Source organism: Arvicola amphibius, chromosome 7, assembly GCF_903992535.2.
Source record: "Arvicola amphibius chromosome 7, mArvAmp1.2, whole genome shotgun sequence".
In the NCBI taxonomy this organism is placed as follows: Eukaryota; Metazoa; Chordata; class Mammalia; order Rodentia; family Cricetidae; genus Arvicola; species Arvicola amphibius.
This window is the reverse complement of record NC_052053.1, coordinates 62,017,025-62,036,438: the sequence shown is the minus strand read 5'-3', so window position 1 is coordinate 62,036,438 and position 19,414 is coordinate 62,017,025. Positions and strand designations below refer to the sequence as shown.

Here is a 19,414-nt window from a genome sequence, read left to right as displayed (position 1 = left end):
TAAATTTTTTAAGTGTTTGGTTGATGTCATTTAGCATGTTCCCCAGCTGGTTTTACCCACTCTGCTTCAAAGGATGGGATTTCATTCTTCATGGCCTAATGATAGTCTATGGTGTATGTTGTACACTTTATTGATCTATCCACAGTCAGTGCCTGCTCTCACCCCCTATTGTGATGAATGCTGCAGTCACCATCAACACTAGCACCTCTGTGACATGCTGGTTCCATGTCCTTTGGATGAATACCTGGAAGCAGATGACCAGATCCCACGGCAGTCCTACTTTCAGACTTCCTGGGACCTTCCACACTGTTCTCCATGACAATTACACAATTTTCCATCTCACCAGCAGTGTGAGAACTCCCTTCCCACATCTTCAACATCATTTGTCCCTGAATTTTGATGGTAGCATTCTAGTAGGTGAGATGATTCTCATTGTGGTTTTGTTTTGATTTTCATTTTCTTGATGAAATTTTAAACATATGCAGGTATCACCTACCCATAACAGAAGTAGCTCTCTTCCTTTTTCCTCCCTCCTCCTCATTTCCCCACTCACCTTGCTTTGTAGCCTAGGCTGGCTTTGAACCTGCAATCCTCCTTTTTTAGACACCTCATTAGCACATCCTTGGAAAACCTGTCTTCTCACGTGGAGATACCAGCTGGTATCTGATTCTCAGTTAACTTTTATACAAGGAATCTATATGTTATATCCACTTAAAGCCCAGTGCATTTCTGAAAGTGTGTCTAGGTTATAGTAGCAATCCAAGTATGGAATGGAGTGGTCACATTGGGATAAAATACGGCTTCCTCAGCCCAGTGCAGATGTGGTACTGGCAATATTCAGGTGGTTCTGTATCTTCCGCTGGCTTATGGCACCATCTCAGCAATGCCTGTCTAGACGGTGGTAAGAGTAATTTTCTGCATCTAATTTTGTTCAAAATGTAGTGTTGAAGTTCTGTGAAAGAAAGCATACACACACACACACACACACACACACACACACACAAAGACAGACACACAGACACACCATGGCACTTTTAATCTAGAAATCCAAAATCAAGCACACACACACACACACATATATATAACATATATATATAACATATATATATACATAATATTAGTATATACACACATAATACACATACATAATATGTGTATTACATAATATACATATATATATGCATAATGTCCTGACTGCAGTTTCCCCTCCCTCCTCTTCTCCCAGTCTCTCCCCACCTCACCTCTCACCCTAATTCACTCCTTTTATCAGGCTTTCTTTGACCACAAGCCCCCAAATCATGACACTGACACTTACTATTTGTTATGAATGCTCTGCCTTATGCTTGTCCCACTAGCTCTTATAGCTTAAATTAAACCTGTTTCTCTTCATCTACATTTTGCCCCAGGACTTTTTACCTTTTTAAAGTTCTGTATGTCCTACTCAGTGTCTGGATGGCTGGCCCAAGGCATCTTTCTCATTTTCTCCCATATTCTCTCTCAAGCCTAGATTCCTCCTCTTATTTATTCTCTCTGTCTGCCAGCCTCACCTATTTCTCTACTGTATAGCTGTTGGGCATTCAGCTTTTTATTAGACCAATCAGGTACCTCAGGCAGGCAAGACAAGCAAATGCAGCATAAACAAATTTCACAATTTTCTGCCTAGTTAAACAAATACAGCATAAACAAATGTAACAACCTTTACATAGCTAAAGTAATATTTTGCAACATAAACAAATATAACACATCTTTATAGAATGAGAGTAATATTCTACAACAACTCCTCCTCCGTTTCTATTCAGAAGAGGGCAGGCCTCCCGTGGGTATCAACAGAACATGGCATACGAAGTTGCAGTAAGACTAAGCACCTCCAGTTTTATTAAGACTAGATGAGGCAAGCCAGTATGAGGAATAGGGTCCCAAAAGTCAACAAAAGAGTTAGAGTTAGCCCCTGCTCCCACTGTTAGGAGTCCCATAAGAATTCCAAGCTACACAGCTGTAACATATATGCAGAGGGCCTAGGTCAGTCCATGCAGGCTCTCTAGTTGTCAGTTCAGACTGTGTGAGCCCCTATGAACACAGGTGAGATGATTCTGTGGGTTTTCTTGTGGTATTCTTGACCCCTCTTGCTCCTACCCGAAACTGTTTTTAGCATTGACATCCTGCAAATACGAAATTCTACCCCTTCCTTGGCACAGGGGTCACTAAATGATCTTAAAAGACCATTCGAGACAAGGGAGTCATTAAAAGGCCTCCAAGGCTATCACCTGCAAGAGGCAGATGTCACCAAATATTCTCTATAAAGTTAACTTTAGCCTCTATCTTATGTCAAATTCAACTGATTTCATGCTTAAGCTTGTACCAGATCCCCAAATATCTCACTCTGTCTATGCAAATATAACCCAAATCCAAACGTCTCCAAACCTTACAGCATTTCAGATAAGGAATGTGTAGTTTGGCTTTGTTATTCTTTGGGGGCCCACTACCCAGCTCCCAAATAAATACACGGAGACTTATTATTTATGAATGCCTGGCCTTAGCTGGGTTTGTTTCTAACCAACTTTTCTAACTTAAATTATCCCATTTCCCTTTAACTATGTTTTGCCTCTAGGCCTTTTACCTTTCTTTATTTTAGATATCTTTCTTTCCTTCTTACTCTTTGGGTGGCTGGGTGGTTGGGTGGCTGACCCCTGGCATCCTCTTCTCCTTTTCTCTCTCTTCAATCCCTTCCCAAGATTTCTCCTCCTATTTATTCTCTCCACACCAACCCTGCCTATTTCTTTCTTCTGATGGATATTGGCCATTCAGATCTTTATTAGACCAATCAGATATTTTTTTGTACATACTTTTTTCTTTATTAAGTTGAAATTGTTCATTCAATTGTGTTGTTTCTGTATATAATTATGTAAAAACACTGAAATAAGTCAGTAGGGGAAGAAAACACCCTTGAATTCAGTTTGTAATAGATATGAGAAAAGGAAGGAAGAGTTCAAATTGATCTGCTACTTTTCTGGAAGACTGAATTATCTATCATCCTCTGCTGGGAAGAGGAAGAATCTTTGGCTGAGGTAAAATCTGAACAACCAGCAACAGCCATAGGTGAGCATTTTCTGGCTTTTTGAAATCATTTGAGGTGTGTGGGGAAAGGTATTTCAAAATACAATATCTTTTCAGTAAATAGACAACAAATTCAGAGTGATGTGGGTAGCAAGGAGGAAATGAAATAAAACCATATAAAAGATATCAAAGGGAACATGGGCAAGTAAACACCTGCCAGAAGGTCCTGTATGATTTCTATGCAGAAATGTGAAGACTGGATTCTCTTAATAAAGCAGAGGGGAGTGATGTGATCACTTCTAAGACAAATGTCAAGTGTCAGGGGCTTTGAAAGCAGGATGCTTTACAGTTACCTGCTATAAGATCACAAAAGTGCTATCCTAATGTTAAAATGGGCAACACTCACACCAACAGTCCTACAGTAAGCACCTTGGCTAGCTCTGTAATGTGCTTCTGTGGCCGGTGTCAGTATAAGCCAATGTAATTCTTTAAATCCCATTTCCTTAGAGCTGAGTGATGGAATGTTTATCACAATGTGATTGAAAGAGCTTTTGGAAAGCAGCCCCCTTCTGCATAAAAGTTCTTTTGCTGAGCAAAATAATGCTCAAAATCAAAGAATATCATTGAAATTTATATATTTTTTTAAAATCTAAGAAATTCATTTTGAAATATTCTAGTGAAATATTATCTAAGGAAAATATATTGTCACAAGTTATGCAATTATTGGATTTTTTTTTCTCCTTCAGTGCCTAGGACTAAGCAATCTTGGGTTTATCCCATGTGGAATCTTCAATTTTTTAAAATTTTTTTATTATTAAAAATTTCTGCCTCCTCCCCGCCTCCCATTTACCTCCCCCCTCCATTCCCCTTCCCTCTCCTGTCCGAAGAGCAGTAAGGGTTCTTTGCCCTGTGGGAAGTCCAAGGTCCTCCCCCCCCATCCAGGTCTAGGAAGGTGAGCATCCAAACAGGCTATCCCGCCCCCTCCCCCCAAAGCCAGTATGCGTAGTAGGATCAAAATCCAGTGCCATTGTCCTTAGCTTCTCAGCAGCCCTCATTGTCCACCATGTTCAGGGAGTCCGGTTTTATCCCGTGCTTTTTCAGTCCCAGTCCAGCTGGCTTTGGTGAGCACCGATTAGATCAGCCCCACCATCTCTGTGGGTAGGAGCACCCCTCACGGTCCTGACTTCCTTGCTCATGGTCTCCCTCCTTTTGTTCCTCATTTGGACCTGGGGAGCTCAGTCCGGTGCTCCAATGTGGGGCTCTGTCTCTATCTCCATCCATCACCAGGTGAAGGTTCCCAATGAATGATGGATCTTCTGGTAGACAATCAGAAGCTGCCTTGCTGGCCAGGCAGCTCGCTGACAAAGGGCCTACCTTGCTGCAGGCAGGCTCCAATTAGATATTTTAAGCAGTCAAAGTGACACAGCTTTACAGAGTTAAACAATGCAATATAGAAGAATGTAACACATCTTTGCACAATTAAACAAATATTCCACAGCATAAATGAATGTAACATATCTTAAACTAATATTCCACAACAAGGATGTGCATCCTAGTTAGATGCTTTGTGTGTCTGATATGAAATACCAGTCAAGAAAGTACCTTGAAGGAAACCTGGCATTAAGCCAAGGATCCGCTGCTCAGAAAATGTTCTGGGGGCTCTCTTGCACATGGACCAGTCTGTAGCACCTCCTGCTTGCGCCTCTCACACACATGGAGGGTGGGAGAATCAGCATGATCCTATAGCTAGGTCACTTGTCACTGTGAGTGTTGCTTTCTGTTCTGGATAGCGTAATTCTTGCTATTAAGATAGAAGGCGGTACAGGCTAACCTGTGGTGAAAAAGACCAGAAATTTCCTCTAGTTCTAAGGAAACCCAGTGTCAGCAGATACAAATCAAAAGTGACTAAAGAACTTGCATGGCCCTGACCTCAAGAGGCTCACCATCTTGAGTCCCCAGAGATTGTAAGTGTGGATGGTCATTAAGATCCAAGGATCTATCTCCTGGGGGCCTGGTCCATATATTACTGAATGATATTCTGATGGTCTCAGGCCCCATGGATTATACAGGGATGGAGGATGTCATGCTTGGAATGCTCAATCAATGACACCCAAGCCAGGAAGGGCTCTTGATAACAATCCCAGCAAAACATTGTGCAGTCAGGCAGATCCACGGCAGCTGGAGCAGCATCTAACTTGCCGTCTGGAGAGAAGATGCAGTGACTTGCCTGAGGTGGCCACTTTGTAAGAGACACAGCTGGTCGACAACACTCTTTGGGGCCTTGGATTATTTCATTCAGGTCAAGTTCACATTCTGTTTAGTGGGAGTTCTCAGACGTGTAATCTGACAAGTTTGATTGACATCATGTGAGTTCCAGGAACACAGATCAATAAACAGAATGTTTTCATCACCCAGATTCTCTTTATGCCCTGTGCATGCAGCCCCTTCTTCATTGTCTGTGCTGGGTTTGTTTGTGGATGAGTTGACTATATTCATGAACACTGAGATGGTATTCTAAGATATTTGCCCTCTCTAGGCTGCATCTGGTGCTGGTGGTACATTTATTCTTTATAAAGCACTGGTATCTACACTATGTGGAGGCCTTTCCATTCACCTGCCCTGCTGTGGTGGGCACTTGTTGGGGAGGCTGACCAATCCCTTGTCTGAGGGGCGTGGCCGCTCCAGGGCAAAAAATACCTTTAAAAAAACCGGGTTTGGGTAAGCTCTACCCTCTTGGTTCCCTGCTCTTCGCTGGAACCCTGGCTCTGTAAGTTTGCCCCACTCCCTTCCTTTATTAAGCTGATTATTTTGGACAAGGCTAGTTTTGGTTATTTCCCATTGCCGCCTGACCGCCACGCTACAGGCACTGTCTGAGTCTGTGAAGACCTAAGCTTTGCTCCTGCTTCTTGTCAAGACAGAGCAACAAGGACACCTTAATCTACCTGAATCAAACAAACCGAAGGACTCCAGGCCCTTTAGTCTCCCAGTATCAGAAACAAGGGTGATATCCAGTGAGTCAGATAACAAATAAGAACTCTCTGATGTCCTTAGGTCATCCATCATGTTTGGTATCAGATTGGGTGAACACAGTGGGATCCAGGGACCTGCCAGAGGTGAGGAAAGTGAGACATTCAATAGTACAGGTTGGCAAGACAACAAGAGCTCTTTAGGGAAGACCTTGGAGATGTGTGCACTCACTGTGAGCTCTGAAAGGGCCCATCATGTCTTTTGGGGTTAGGGACATCTCATCATGAGACACATCAACCTTTCTACAGTGTGCACGGTATTATCCTCATAAAAGGACCATAATTTGAGACCAAACAGCAGAGATCCAGGCTTCTAGAGGAAGAACTTGTAGATAGTTGCCACCATATTCATCTTACAGGTATGACTTGAAGGGTAGAACTGTTTCCAGAACTCATGGGATGCCAGATAGATGGGCATGACAGTAATGTCAACTTGGCTTGATAATCTCAACACTGGAGAGACCAAGGAAGAAAGATCATGAATTCAAGCCCCCAACCTAAACTGCAGAGCGAGCCTGGTTCTATCTTAACAATAACAACAATAAAAGCAGCAATAAAAAAATGTTTGTGGAGATGCAAAAGTATGTATCACCCAAAGAGGAAAAATTTAGTGTGTAGAATCTAATAAAGGGTTACTAAATAGGAGGGCTTGTCTGTGGCTGTAAATGTAATTTGTGGCAAAATAGATTGTCACATACAGGCCAACAGATAGAAGGCTCATAGGTTGCTGTACTTCTTTCCCTTGCTTCACCTGAACCGTGGGAAGTCACTGACAGGCACCTGCGCTCTTACAGGTGAATGCTGCACACTTTAGAGCAACCACTTAAAACTGTGGCTAATGAACCAACAAAAGAAACAAAAACATATAATTATAGAACTATTCAGTGAACACTAGTGATGAATTCACGGAGTGCAGCTGTGGAGACTTACAGCTCTGAACATTTGGATTTACCTGCGTTGATGCCACCTCCTTGCCCAACTGGGATGGATAAAGCTGAGTGAGCCAGGAGGGGCCAGCCTTGTGGGGACTGGGGTTAGCTTGTGCTTCTGATTCAGACAAGATGAAGCCTCCATCAGGGAACAGTCTTACCCAGGGCAGAGGGAAGAGAAGATCCTAGCCCTGCTGTGATGGGGAGGCAGAGCCTGTGGGGGCTAAGAGGTATGGATGTGGGACTACCAGGGCTCTGAGGGAAAGTCTTCTGATGGTGGTGACATATGGCTCAGAGGTTTCTGAAGGCAATGTATGATGTGGCAGGCAGGCCCCACAGAAGATCTGACCTAACTGACTAATTTCAATCTCCTCTCTAGATATAAACAAGGGGCTTAATGAATTGGAAAGCCTGAAAGTAATCAGAATTCAAAGCCTTTCTTTGGTCAGCATTCCCAACCATTAGACTCAGTCTGGTGGAGAAGTCTTTGACTCTCATTAGCAGAGTGGTTTATGTATATGGTTTCAGTCCTGGCTCCTAGATGAGCCTGTTTGCATTTCGTTTCTCTTTCAGAAGGCATCCTCAGGCCTTGGTGGAACAGGCAGTGAGCACTAATGTAGGAGATGGACTTTCAGGGCAGCTGGCCTGCTGCTCATGCCCAGGCTAAGAGGCAGGTGGGGTTCTTCCAGAAGGGACTTGAGAGGAGCATGGGGGTCAACCATGGTTAACTTTGACTAACTGGTTAATAACATCTTGACATATTTCCCTGTCACCTCAATCATGACATTTCACATGGGTCTTGTCCTGGAATCTGTATCCCATTGCCCTGGCTTTCTCAGGTCCTGTTCAGAATCTGTGGCTCCTGACCGCTCCTCTGACCCTTTCCCTTGTGGCTGCCATGGCTCCTGACCACTCCCCTGACTACCCCCTTCCTTCTGCTCCTTCAGCCAATAGCCGCTGAGATACCAGCCCATTGGGGCATGGTCTCTCTCTTTAAAAAAAACCGTGGCCACTTCCCATGGTATCTCAGCGGCTATTGGCTGAAGGAGCAGAAGGAGCTCTCATAACACCCTCTTATGGCTGCCATGGCTCCTGACCACTCCTCTGATGACCCCCTTATGACTGCCACAACTCCTGACTGCTTCTTTGACCCCTTCTCTTGTGGCTGCTATGGCTCCTGACTGCTCCTCTGACCCTCCTTATGGCTGCCACGACTCCTGAACACTCCTCTGACCCCTTCCCTTGTGGCAGTCATGGCTCCTGACAACCCCCTTATGGCTGTCATGGCTCTTGCTGACTTTGCAGTCACATCCAACTGCTCCTGCAAAGTATCCCCTGGTTCCCTCTCTTTTCTGCAGCTATAGTGCTTATTCCGCACATGCCTGTGGCACACATGGTAATGGTTATCGGCTGACAGCGGAGAGCCTGGGCACTGCAACCCCAACTCACAATTCTAGCGTTGAATGACACAAAGCAGTCACCCCATGGGTCAGAATCAGACATGGCCCCCATGCTAAAACAAAGATGGGGTGCGGCTGGACCTTGCTAGGGGAATTATGCCTGACAGTTCCACATTACCAAGGCCACATTCTCCTCTTTTGTTCAGAGTCTATAGCAACACATGTTTGAACCCTTTGTCTTTTCCACAGACCCCTCCTGCCGTGCCCCCATGCCTGTGCTGCTCTGTCTCACATCAGCTCGCTCTCTGGCTGCCTCTTTCAGTACTGCAAAAGCTTTTTGTGCATGTGCAGTTCTGGACCCAGGATCTTGAGGCTGGGCACCGGCACGGTCACCGAGCTACACCTCTATCCCTTAAGGATTTCACTGTAAGGAGAGTTGTAGTTAATGGTTGCTGGGGGGTGGAGGGTCAGCTTTCTCAGGGATGTGGCCCCCGAGAGGCTACCCCACGTTCCAGCAGGAACACTGTATCACAGTAGTACCTGCACCCATACACACACAGGCAGCATGAAGTGGACTTAATGAACTTCTTAGTAAGATGTTTCATCGCTGTAATGAAACAACACAATCAAAAGCGGCTTGGGAGGAAAGGTTTATTTCCCTCTTCCATGTAACAGTGCATCCTTGAAAGCAATGAGGGCAGGAACTCACGCAGGAGTTGATGCGGAGGCCATGGAAGAATGCTGCTTATTGGCTTACTCCTCATGACTTGCTTAATCTGTGTTTTCACATAAAACCCAGAGCTACCAGCCAGTCGCGGGGCCCCCACACAATGGGCTGTGCCCTCCACACCAGTCACTAATCAAGAGTAAGCCCTTCGGGCTTGTCTACAACTTGATCTCATGGGGGCATTTCCTCAAGTGGAGTTCCCTCCTCTCAGATGACTCTAGTCTGTGTCAAGTTGACATAAAATTAACCAGTGCAGTGAGTTTTAAAGAGAAACAAATGAAGAAGAGAGAGAAAAGTGGTGAGGGATATACAGGCCACAACTGGGTGTGGGTTTGATTAAAGTACATATGCATGCATGAGATTCTCAATAACTTCTTTTAAACATTTGACAGGACCTCCCTAAGTTGTTTGAGTTGGCCCCCTTTTTCTCCCTGTGCCTCAGATTCTTGAGTGTTACAAATCTGAGCCTCCAGACTCAGCTGCAGAGTCCTTGCTACAGGCACAGCAAGTAGCCGGTGCTTTTATCTTCTCCATTTCAGTTTGTCTCCTGTTAGCAGCACCAAAGGACACTAGTTAATGTCATACACAAGCCCCATTAGGCCACCCCTTGATCCCTCCCAAAAGCTCTGTTGCATTCCACCCAATGTGGGAACAGTGAGGCCTGGTTCCCTTAGGGACTAGACCGTGGCGAAGTAGGGGGCATTGACCATGGGCTCACCCATGCAGGCTGCTGAGACTGTGCACACACCGTGTTCCCATCTGTCCCTGTCTCACAGCATGGAACAAACATGAATTGAGTCATCATTCTTTTTGCTTTTCAGGACCTTACAGCAGAATGCTGATAACGAAAAGTGGCTCAGCCTGGAGAGCGAAGTGGCCCTGGCCAAGACCCTTCGGCGCTATCTGCCCTACTTGGGGCTTCTGTCCCAGGCCCCAACTGCGAATGCACACCCCCGGACAGAACATGAGACACACCCAGCCAAGGTGATACTTCAGCATATTCCTGTGACCAGGTTGTCTTTACCTGCCCATATGTTTGTCTGTGAGGTACAAACATGTTAGCCGAGTGAGCAGTCACAGTTGCCAGGCTTCCAGCAGCTGTCCTGTGGATGACTGACTCTGGATACTATGAGAAGGGCGAGGCTGTGTGTAGGGAGGTTCTGGACCCTGGGGCTGTGCTAGCTAAAAGCACTACTACAGAAAACCTAGTGTTTAGAACTCAGAGCAGAGCTCTGATACCAGCTTGTAGGAAGGAGGCCAGGAGTTGAGTGGGTGCATAGACCAGATGGCAAGAAGACAACGGCATCTGAACACAGCTGGAATCAGGTCTGGTGCCCACTGGCCTGGGTTTAACTTAGCAATTACTACATCCCTGAAGACTTCTCATTTCTGGTAATTTCACCAACGTGGCTATCCCAGGACAACCGAAGGACTGCCTGTTTGTGGTTGCTAGGGTAGAGTTTCAAGATGATGTGGCACCCAAAACAATAAGGCTTTCAGGTGTGGGCACTGAACAACTGTCCCTCTGTCTATGGCAGGCTTGGGCACAGGGCAATTGACATGATTTTGAGGGCCAGATTTGTCATTAGGTCTGGGGTAAATCTCATTCAGTCAGTGTGCCAGAGCTGGCTTGGAGAGGAAGTACAGTGTAAAGAAGGAGTTAGAACTTCACTGGGCTTTTGAGGTGTGGAAGGATTGTGACCAAGATGTTTCCAGGGCAGCTTGCAAAGAGACTTTGTCAGACTTTGAATTTTCCTTTAAAAAAATTAATGAGTTCTGAGTACCAGGAGAAGGCAGTTTGGAGCCTGGCGACTAGCTCATATCTCAGGATGAGCTTGGGCATGGTGTACAGGTTGGACTCCTTGGTGTGTTGGGCCTTCAACTAAGGATCAACATTTCTTCCTAAGGAACATCCATCATGTTTCCTCATCTGGGTTGTGTTTTCTTTCTAAGACTGCCGTGTGTTGCTAAATACCAAGGGACATCTGGAAGTTTCCTGTAAACTGCCCTAGGGTTTCCTCTTTCCCAATAGGTGTATTGTAAGCCCAGCACAGGGGGCTGACTCCTTGAAGGTTCTCAGTCTCCTCCACGTAGGATGTCGGTGCCATTCACTCTGTGTAGGTGTCTACAAGCTGTCAGATGTTTCTGACGTTTCTATGGGTTCTGGATTTTCTCTGGATTTATACAGAGGAGAAGCAGTTGCAACTGGCCATCCCCCCACCCCTGGCTGAGAACCAGTGGTCAGCAAGGGGAGCTGGCATTCGGTGTGGCCAGGGTTCCATGATAGCAGTCCCCAGCTGAGAACCAGTGGTCGGCAAGGGAAGCTGGCATTTTGTGTGGCCAGGGTCCATGATAGCAGCCCCACCTCACATTGTGTTGGTTGCTGGGATCGCTGCTAACGCCACCCAGCAAGATGACCTCACCCCACAGGTAACCACAGCAGTGCCAGCTGATGCTTGTAACCCAGTCTTTTTATCCACAGTTGTTATTTCCATTAAAAAAACAACCCAGTGTGAATGACCATTGTAATCATATGACAGGGAGGCCATTGCATAGTGATAGCCACGAGTCATTCAGAAGCTGAGCACTGGGGGGCATTTGTGGCTTACACATTTCCCTCTGTGTTCAGATAGATGTTTCTTCATATTAGAAAAGTGCGAAAGCCCAGAACTCATTATTTTCTGTGAGTGTTTAAATGAGGAGAAAGCTGAGTCATCTCTCTAATGAGCGGCGTCTGCACAAAGCACAGAAGTGTGGCAGCTATCCAGGCTGCCATGGGGTGCCACAGCCAGCCAGGAACTTGGGGCTTCTCCCACCCCTCCCACCTGGGTGACAGGCTATCCCAGTAGCAATTTAAACTCTAGCCACTGGTAGTGCTTCAACATGCAACCGAATTCCAATGAATTGTCCACAAATCATGGTTTTTTCCTCCTATATATTTATCCTGGAAAATCTGACTCCAGCATAGACAGAATTCTGAATTTATTCTCTTTGAGTCTGTTGAACTGATTACCTCATAACAGAAGCCATAGGGAACAGAATTTCCCTGCTTCTCCAAACCACTATGGCCAGGAGCCACTCTGCCATGTGGTGAGCATGCTGATAACTAAATCCATGCTATCACTGTTTCTGCATTGTTAGTGGGGTGCCCACATTCTTGCTTTACTGATCAGAGTAGCATCTACCCAGAGTCCTTTCAGGGGCAAGGCAGAGTACTATCATACTCCAATTTTACCCATAGAGCACCATGACAGCCCACTTTGCTTGTGACCAAAGAGGGTCAAACTGAGATCCATTGCTTGCTGATACCATTAACTAATCTATTTTAGAAACATTTTGAAAATATATTTAATACAAAGGAGCTATGATGGGCTCTGAGCTAGAAAGATAAAAGACTGACCCCACCCTTTAGAATTTTTAGTCATTTGATAAAAGAAACAAGCAAAGGAAACTGTAATTGAAACGGAGAAGTATGATGATTGAACCAATGTTCCATGCGAAGGACAGGAAGCGGGATGGGAAGGTGGACCATGGGTATCCTGAGCAACGGTGATCAGAAAAATAGCTGGAGGTCACCTTTGAGTCTCTCTATGGTCTAGGCACCTCCACCATCACCCATAGCGTGGGTCGTTAGATGAACTGCTGCTCCACCATTTCCAACAACCCACAAATTACAAATTGGAGCAGTAAAAGCTCTAGAATAGAGAAAGGAACTTCTTGGGGGGCTCCCAGGAGGAACTGTTACATGTAGAGACTGGTCAAGAGCTAGCTGTACCAGATGAGGATGAGCAGGACCCTCATACAGAGGACTCCACAGTCTTTGTGAGTGCAACACAGACATTCAGACCAGGGCAGCTTGGAGAGGTCAGAAAGAGCAGAGTGGACGGGAAGGAAGATCTGGACAACACAGACTGGCAGTGTGAGGCTGACGGAGCTCCCACATCTGTGAAGACTGGCAAATATTTAGAAGTCTGACCCCATGTGTTGGTGGTATGGAGGACCTGGAACTACAAAGTATCTTACAAAGTTGGACATACATTTCCCTGGGTCCTAGTCACTCCATCTCCTCCCATGCTAAATGAAAGCAAATGTCCATTCAAAATTTGCACAGGAATAATTTCTGTGGCAAACTTAGTGTCAGGAAGCAGAAGTCTAGCTAACTAAGATGTCAGTAAGTGAGCAGGTGAGTGTGGAGCAGGCCCTTGACAATGAATCACACACGGAGGCAACAGCATGCAGTGTGCATGAAGAGACGAAGCAGTGGTAACAGGAGCAGATGATAGCTGCCTGGGGCTGTGCAGTGGTAAGGGAGGACACTTCTGCATGGGCAGTGGTAAGGGAGGACACTTCTGCATGGGCAGAGAGCCCCTTGTGACAGTTGTTCATTGGGAAAGATGAAAGGAAAAGTAACCCAATGCAAAATGTGTAAAAATTTTGAACAAGTACTTTATTAGGAAAAACAATATACAAAGGGCCAATGCAGGCTTCAAATGTATTCAGTATTGGGGCTGGAAAAATGGATCCATGGTTAAGAGCACTGGTTGCTCTTGCAGAGGATCCCAGATTCAGCTCCCAGTACCCACATGGTAACTCACAACTATTCATCAAATCAGTCCCAAGGGATCCAATACTTTCTTTTGACCTCCACAGGCAGCAGGAATGTGTGTGGTGCACACACATGTAGCAGACACTCATGCATACATGTAAAAACAACAAATCTTTTAAAAACTGTTCAGTGTCAGTCATTAAGGTGTTCAAGAGCTACCACTTCCTGTCCACTGGCCTGGCTAGGAGGGAGACAAGGTGGAGGCACTATGGGCATTTATGGGGAGATAATGATGGATGGTTATAATCGCAATGTGTTATATAGATATATAAAATATTTAAAGGATAGCTGTAAAATATAAAAATTGTGAAGTCAGCTCTGGCAAGGATGTGGAATAAGAGACAATTTCATACTCTCAAGAGTAACAACTGTTACAGCCTTGGCCTGGTGGTTTCTTCTGGGGAGGGTTTCTGCTCTGTATGTACACAAAGACTCATATTCTGAGCTGAGCGTAGTGGCATGTGCTTGTGATCTCAGCACTTGGGAATTGGAGACAGGAGAATCAGAAGGATCAAGACCCTCTCTCTCTCTCTCTCTCTCTCTCTCTCTCTCTCTCTCTCTCTCTCCTTCTGCCTCCTTCTCCTCCCTCTCCTCTCCCCCCCCGTGTGTGTGTGTGTGTGAACAGACTTGTGCCTCACTCATTTTTATAGAATGTTACCTAGCTAGAGATAACATGACCATCTACAGGCCCGTTTTGCAGCCAGCCATGTGTGAAGAGGCGCCTTCTAGGGAGAAGTGTGTGGGTGCAGAGCCTCTGTCTTTTTTGTCAGCATAGAGCTGAGGATGGAGGGCAGTTTGCATTGCACACATGTCTAATGTTCATTTGATTTTTATTTTATAAAACGCTCCTGCTCTCATTCCCTGACTGTTGGCAGGAAGCCAGACTCTGTGGAAGCTGTCCCCAAGCTAGCTGATGTCCTCATACGTGGAAGGGGGGGGGGCTGTCTCCAGTCTGGGTGCTATCCTTACACTTGGTCTGTCCGCTGACCAAGGTGCTGCCTATAACTCGCGGGAGCTGTTATGGGGCTGGGTACTGTCTTCAGTTCACACAGCAGTGCCTAATGCAGTCAGGGGTTCAGATCCAACAGTTTCTGAGTCCCTTACTTCCTGCTGGCTACCAATTGCCTGCCCTCCACAAACACCAGAGAGACAGCACACGCATCCCATTACAGGAAACTGGAAATGCTCACGGGCCAGTAACCTACTCACATGCCTCCCATGGTGTAGTGAGGAGGGCCAGAGGTGTGCTGTGACAGCCATCGGGTGTCTCTGGGGACCTATGTAGCCCTTTGTGATACTTTTCTTCCCAAGATTACTTCCAGGCCTTTACCTCCCTGCTTTCACCTCTGGGTGGGTAGCTGAATTCCTCCCATTGATGGCATGGATGGCTGACCTGCTGGAAGAGGAGGCCAGCTGTAAATGCATACCAGCAAGGACAAACCAGTGATGAGAGTGGGCATGGACTTTCAGAGCAGAATGGCCACAGACTTAGAGGGTCACTTTCAAACAGTTACTTACGAATAGAGCTGAATTCAGAGTCCTGGAACTGTTGTCAGGCCTGACTTTGATGCATGTTTATTCCTCAATCGAAGTTACCAAACTCCACTTTCAAATTCACCAGATCCCCCACGTCATGCCAGGCTAGCAGAGGAATGCTTTGTCTATATGCAGCAAGACCCTGCTAGCCCCAGCTCTGCCAACTCGCACTAAAATGTCTCATCTGCTTATCTTTGGGGTGAGGTAATTGCTTCTCATTTGAAGACAGAAGAGGATTAGGAAGAGTGAAAGAACGAAGCCCAGGGAAGACAGGCAGTTGTATCGCAAAGTCAGGCACTTTGTGCTTATTCTTTTCTCACTGTCTCTGATTGTCAAGTGAGTCAGGCGGGAACTCGGCCCCAATCCAGGCTTCCCTGTCCTTAGCCTGGTAGGAGGCTAGAGGAGCTGTAGGCAGAGAAGACATGTGTGAGTTAGACATGGCAGAGTCACTGGGATGGCAGAGAGCAGGGCATCGAGAGTGATCACATCCGTGCCATTCACTGTTTTCTTTTGGAAGGCTCCTAAACTCGCTGATGGGGAGTCATCTGCACAGGCCCCCAGCAGCACCTACACTGGACCACTGACTATATCAGAGATCATGCGACTCTCAGTTTACCAGCTAATGGCTCTACATCCTCAGGATTTTGTGAACTGTGACAGGAGCCTGTCATCTCCACAACAAGTATAAATACAAAGGATACTTCTTCCCTTCTATGAGGGCAGCAATGAAGCATCTGTGAGGACCTAGGAAAACCTACTTAGCCTCATAGACTCCATTTTGAAAAGAAGGCCTCCATCTTAAGACATCTGGTAACCAGGGGTTGAACTCAGTTCCAGAAAAAAAAAAAAAAAAAACATAGACTGTGTTATGGTAGAAACAAAAAAAAAAAACAGCCTAGACAATCAGAAGACAGTACAATAACTTTGCAGGGTCCAGATGTTCCTGTAGATGTTCTGTCAGCAGTTTGTGGTTCTGCACCAACAGCCTGACCTTGCCCCATTCCCTGGCCCAATCCCGAAACACCAAGACATGGAACTCCCTGCTTGTGTTCTATTTCCTTTAAAAGCTCCCTCTCCCCTGAGTTCGTGGCTGCTTTCCCTCCATCTGCTGTGTTGGAATGTTGGGGTTGTGGACCAAGCTCAAGCTTGTCAACAGAGACCCCTGTGTGTTTGCATCAGAAACAAGCTCCTTGGTGGTCTCATTGGGGGCTCATACAACACAGGCCTAACACATCCTGGTGACTTCATGCAGCTAGGAAGAACTGCACATAGTAGGCCACACAAAGCCTGAGCCCTCTTGGAAACTGACATCACTAAGATGTTGAGATATAGATAAAGAGACTAGAAAGACAGATACACAGAGAGAGAGACATAAAAATATAGAGACACAGAAAAACTAACACAAAGGCAGAGAGAGCAAGGCAGAGAAAGAGACAGAGAGATACATACATAAAGACACTCAGAGACTGAGACACAGAGAGGTAGAGAGAGAAACACAGAGACAGAGCACAGAGATGGAAAGAAAAAGAGAGAGACAAAGATCTCTCTCTTTTAAGAAACTGACAGAGAGAACAAAAATACCTTCCTCTATCATTCCCATGGCTAAGGCCTTGCATCAGTAGTCAGTGCCTGGCTAGCTGGTACCTCCCTGCTTCCCCTTGGTAACTAGCAATCCAGTGTGTCATGCTATGAGGCCATCTCATTAAGAAGCCTTCTACCCCACCCCCACCTGCACTGTTTGGTCAGGCCTGTGGCAACATCTTGATCAACATGACTGTCAACACTGCCTTTGGGCACACTGGAGAAGATGTATGTGATGTGTTCAGTAATGTCCTGATTTGAATTTACTGCTTTGATTTGGATCCTTGGCATAAGAGAATATCTGATGAGCTGGGTGGCCAGTTTGTAGATGAGTCTTGTCTAAGTAGAGTGTCCGGTGGGAGTTCTAGGACCTCCAGACCTTCTTGTCAGTCTGAACAATAGCTGTGCAGACAGACACAGGGCAGAGGAGCAAGAGAGATACTCTGATCTACGAAGGAGGCCTGACTTTGCCTCTGGCACTGTAGCCTGCAAATCTAATAGCAAGGGAGCTTCTTTCTTGATCACCTGGGCAGATGGGCAAATGAGGCAAGCCTCAGCTCTATGAAGTTTTTCTCACTTGTCCCATGAAATGCAATGACTTCATCAAAGAGTATTATTTTTCTCAACCTCTCTATAGTGTAAGTCTAATTAGTGATTGATTTCTGTGACCCTTTTTGATTCTTTGTTAATCTGCAAGCTGTTTGAGTACAGGGCCATGTTAGAATGACTCTTTCCACTAGAATGTCATTAGAAGTTCAACACGTAGTGGGTATAGCAATGCTGCTAATGGTAGGTTTACTGCTGAGTGCAGGGATGCTGATGGTGATGAGGATGTGCTGAGAGAGGCAGTGATGCTCACAGGTAGGATACTGTAGATGGTGGGTACTGCTGTTGTAGACACTGCTGATGGTTATAGTTGTATATTATTTGTATTTTAATAAATAAATCTTGCCTGAAGAACATAGGCAAAATTAAAGCCACAAGAGGTCAGGTAATGGTGAATAGTGACACATACCTTTTATCACAGAACTTGGAAGACAGAGGCAGAGGGATTCTGTGAGTTCAAGGCCAACCTGGGCTACACAAGATCAATGAAGAAACAAATCCAGATGGTGGTGGCCCTACATCTATAATCATAGTACTAGGAGTTACACCTTCAATCCTAGAACTAGAGGGAATAGAAAATGGGAGGAGAGAGAAGCTTAGTCTGTAGTCTCCCAACCTGGGTAGAGGTAGGACTTCTGTAGTGGCTTGGCTGATTTGCTTTTCTGGTTTTCAGGTTTAATCCCAATATCTATCTCTGGGATTTTATTTATTCATGCTACAAATAGTATAGATGTTGTTTATGGTGTAGATGCCGCTGCTGCTGTAGATGCTGTAGATGTTGTTTATGGTGTAGATACTGCTGCTGCTGTAGATGCTGTAGATGTTGCTGATGCTGTAGATGCTGCTGATGCTGTAGATGCCCTGCTGCTGTAGATCCTGTAGATGTTGCTGATGCTGTAGATGGTGCTGATCACGAGGACACTGCTGCTGCTGTATATACTGCTGATAGTTATAGAGCTATATTATGTATGTTTTAATAAATTAAGCTACCTGAAGATCAGTGCAAAACAGCCAGACTATTCAGAGCCATACAAACCAGGCAGTGGTGGCACACACCTTTAATCAAGCAGTCAAACTAATTAGCCATAGAGAACAGGTAGTGTTGGTGCACACCTTTAATCCCAGCACCAGAGCGGAATAAAATAACAGATGAAGATAGGTCTCAGATCAATCTCAATCTGAGGATTTGTGGAGCAAGGAATGCCCATTTTTGGTTTGTGAATGAGACAAGAGCCAGTGACTAGCTACTTTGATTTTCTAATCTTCAAGTTTAATCCCAATATCTGTCTCTTAATTTTAATTATTCATGACACATTGGTGCCCAACGTTTGAAGTAAAAAGTCATGAACAAGACATTTGCCTGTGGCTTTACAGCTACCCACTTAGGCCAGAATTACACATGGCTGGAGTCACTGCCCTACCAGCTAGGTGTTTCATTTTTCTCTCCTGGCCAGCTCTCCCTGAACCACCTTGGGCTTCTGCCAAACTAGGTGGCTGGCTGCCTTGAGACTAGGTAGGTGTTTATTGTTCTGTGTAGCAGAAATAGGCCTCATGTCCACATCCACATCATTGGAAGATTTGGTAATACAACTGGGAATTCTTTAAATGAGGAATTAGTTAAAAGAGATTTTTTTCCAATGTTAAAAATGGGAAACAGTATTACATTGGAAGGATTTGTGTCTCCTATGATAACACAATGAGCAGTTTGGAAGTGGAATAACTAAATGAGAGAATTTAGATGGGCTTTATGTAATGTCAATAGTAAACATTATCAGCCTCATAATTTTTATTGTATCACTAAAAATGTTGGTAAATCTGAGTGCTAAGTTAAAGACCGTAGAAAAACTTAGTAAATAGGTCACAGAAATATTCAAATTCAAACAGAGAAATTTAATGGACAACCAATTTCAGTGTTGTATTATAAGAATAGAGAGGAACAGCCTAAGATT

At 45.2% G+C, this 19,414-nt stretch overlaps 1 protein-coding gene across 1 annotated transcript in view; it reads left to right on the top strand.

Annotated features, from left to right (window-relative positions):
- The window catches only part of Ptprn2 (protein tyrosine phosphatase receptor type N2), a 761,869-nt gene that overhangs the window by 306,805 nt on the left and 435,650 nt on the right, over positions 1–19,414 (top strand). Inside the window, 1 exon segment of the mRNA XM_038337154.2 lies at positions 9,958–10,120. Within this exon segment, the coding sequence (XP_038193082.1) occupies positions 9,958–10,120 (163 nt within the window).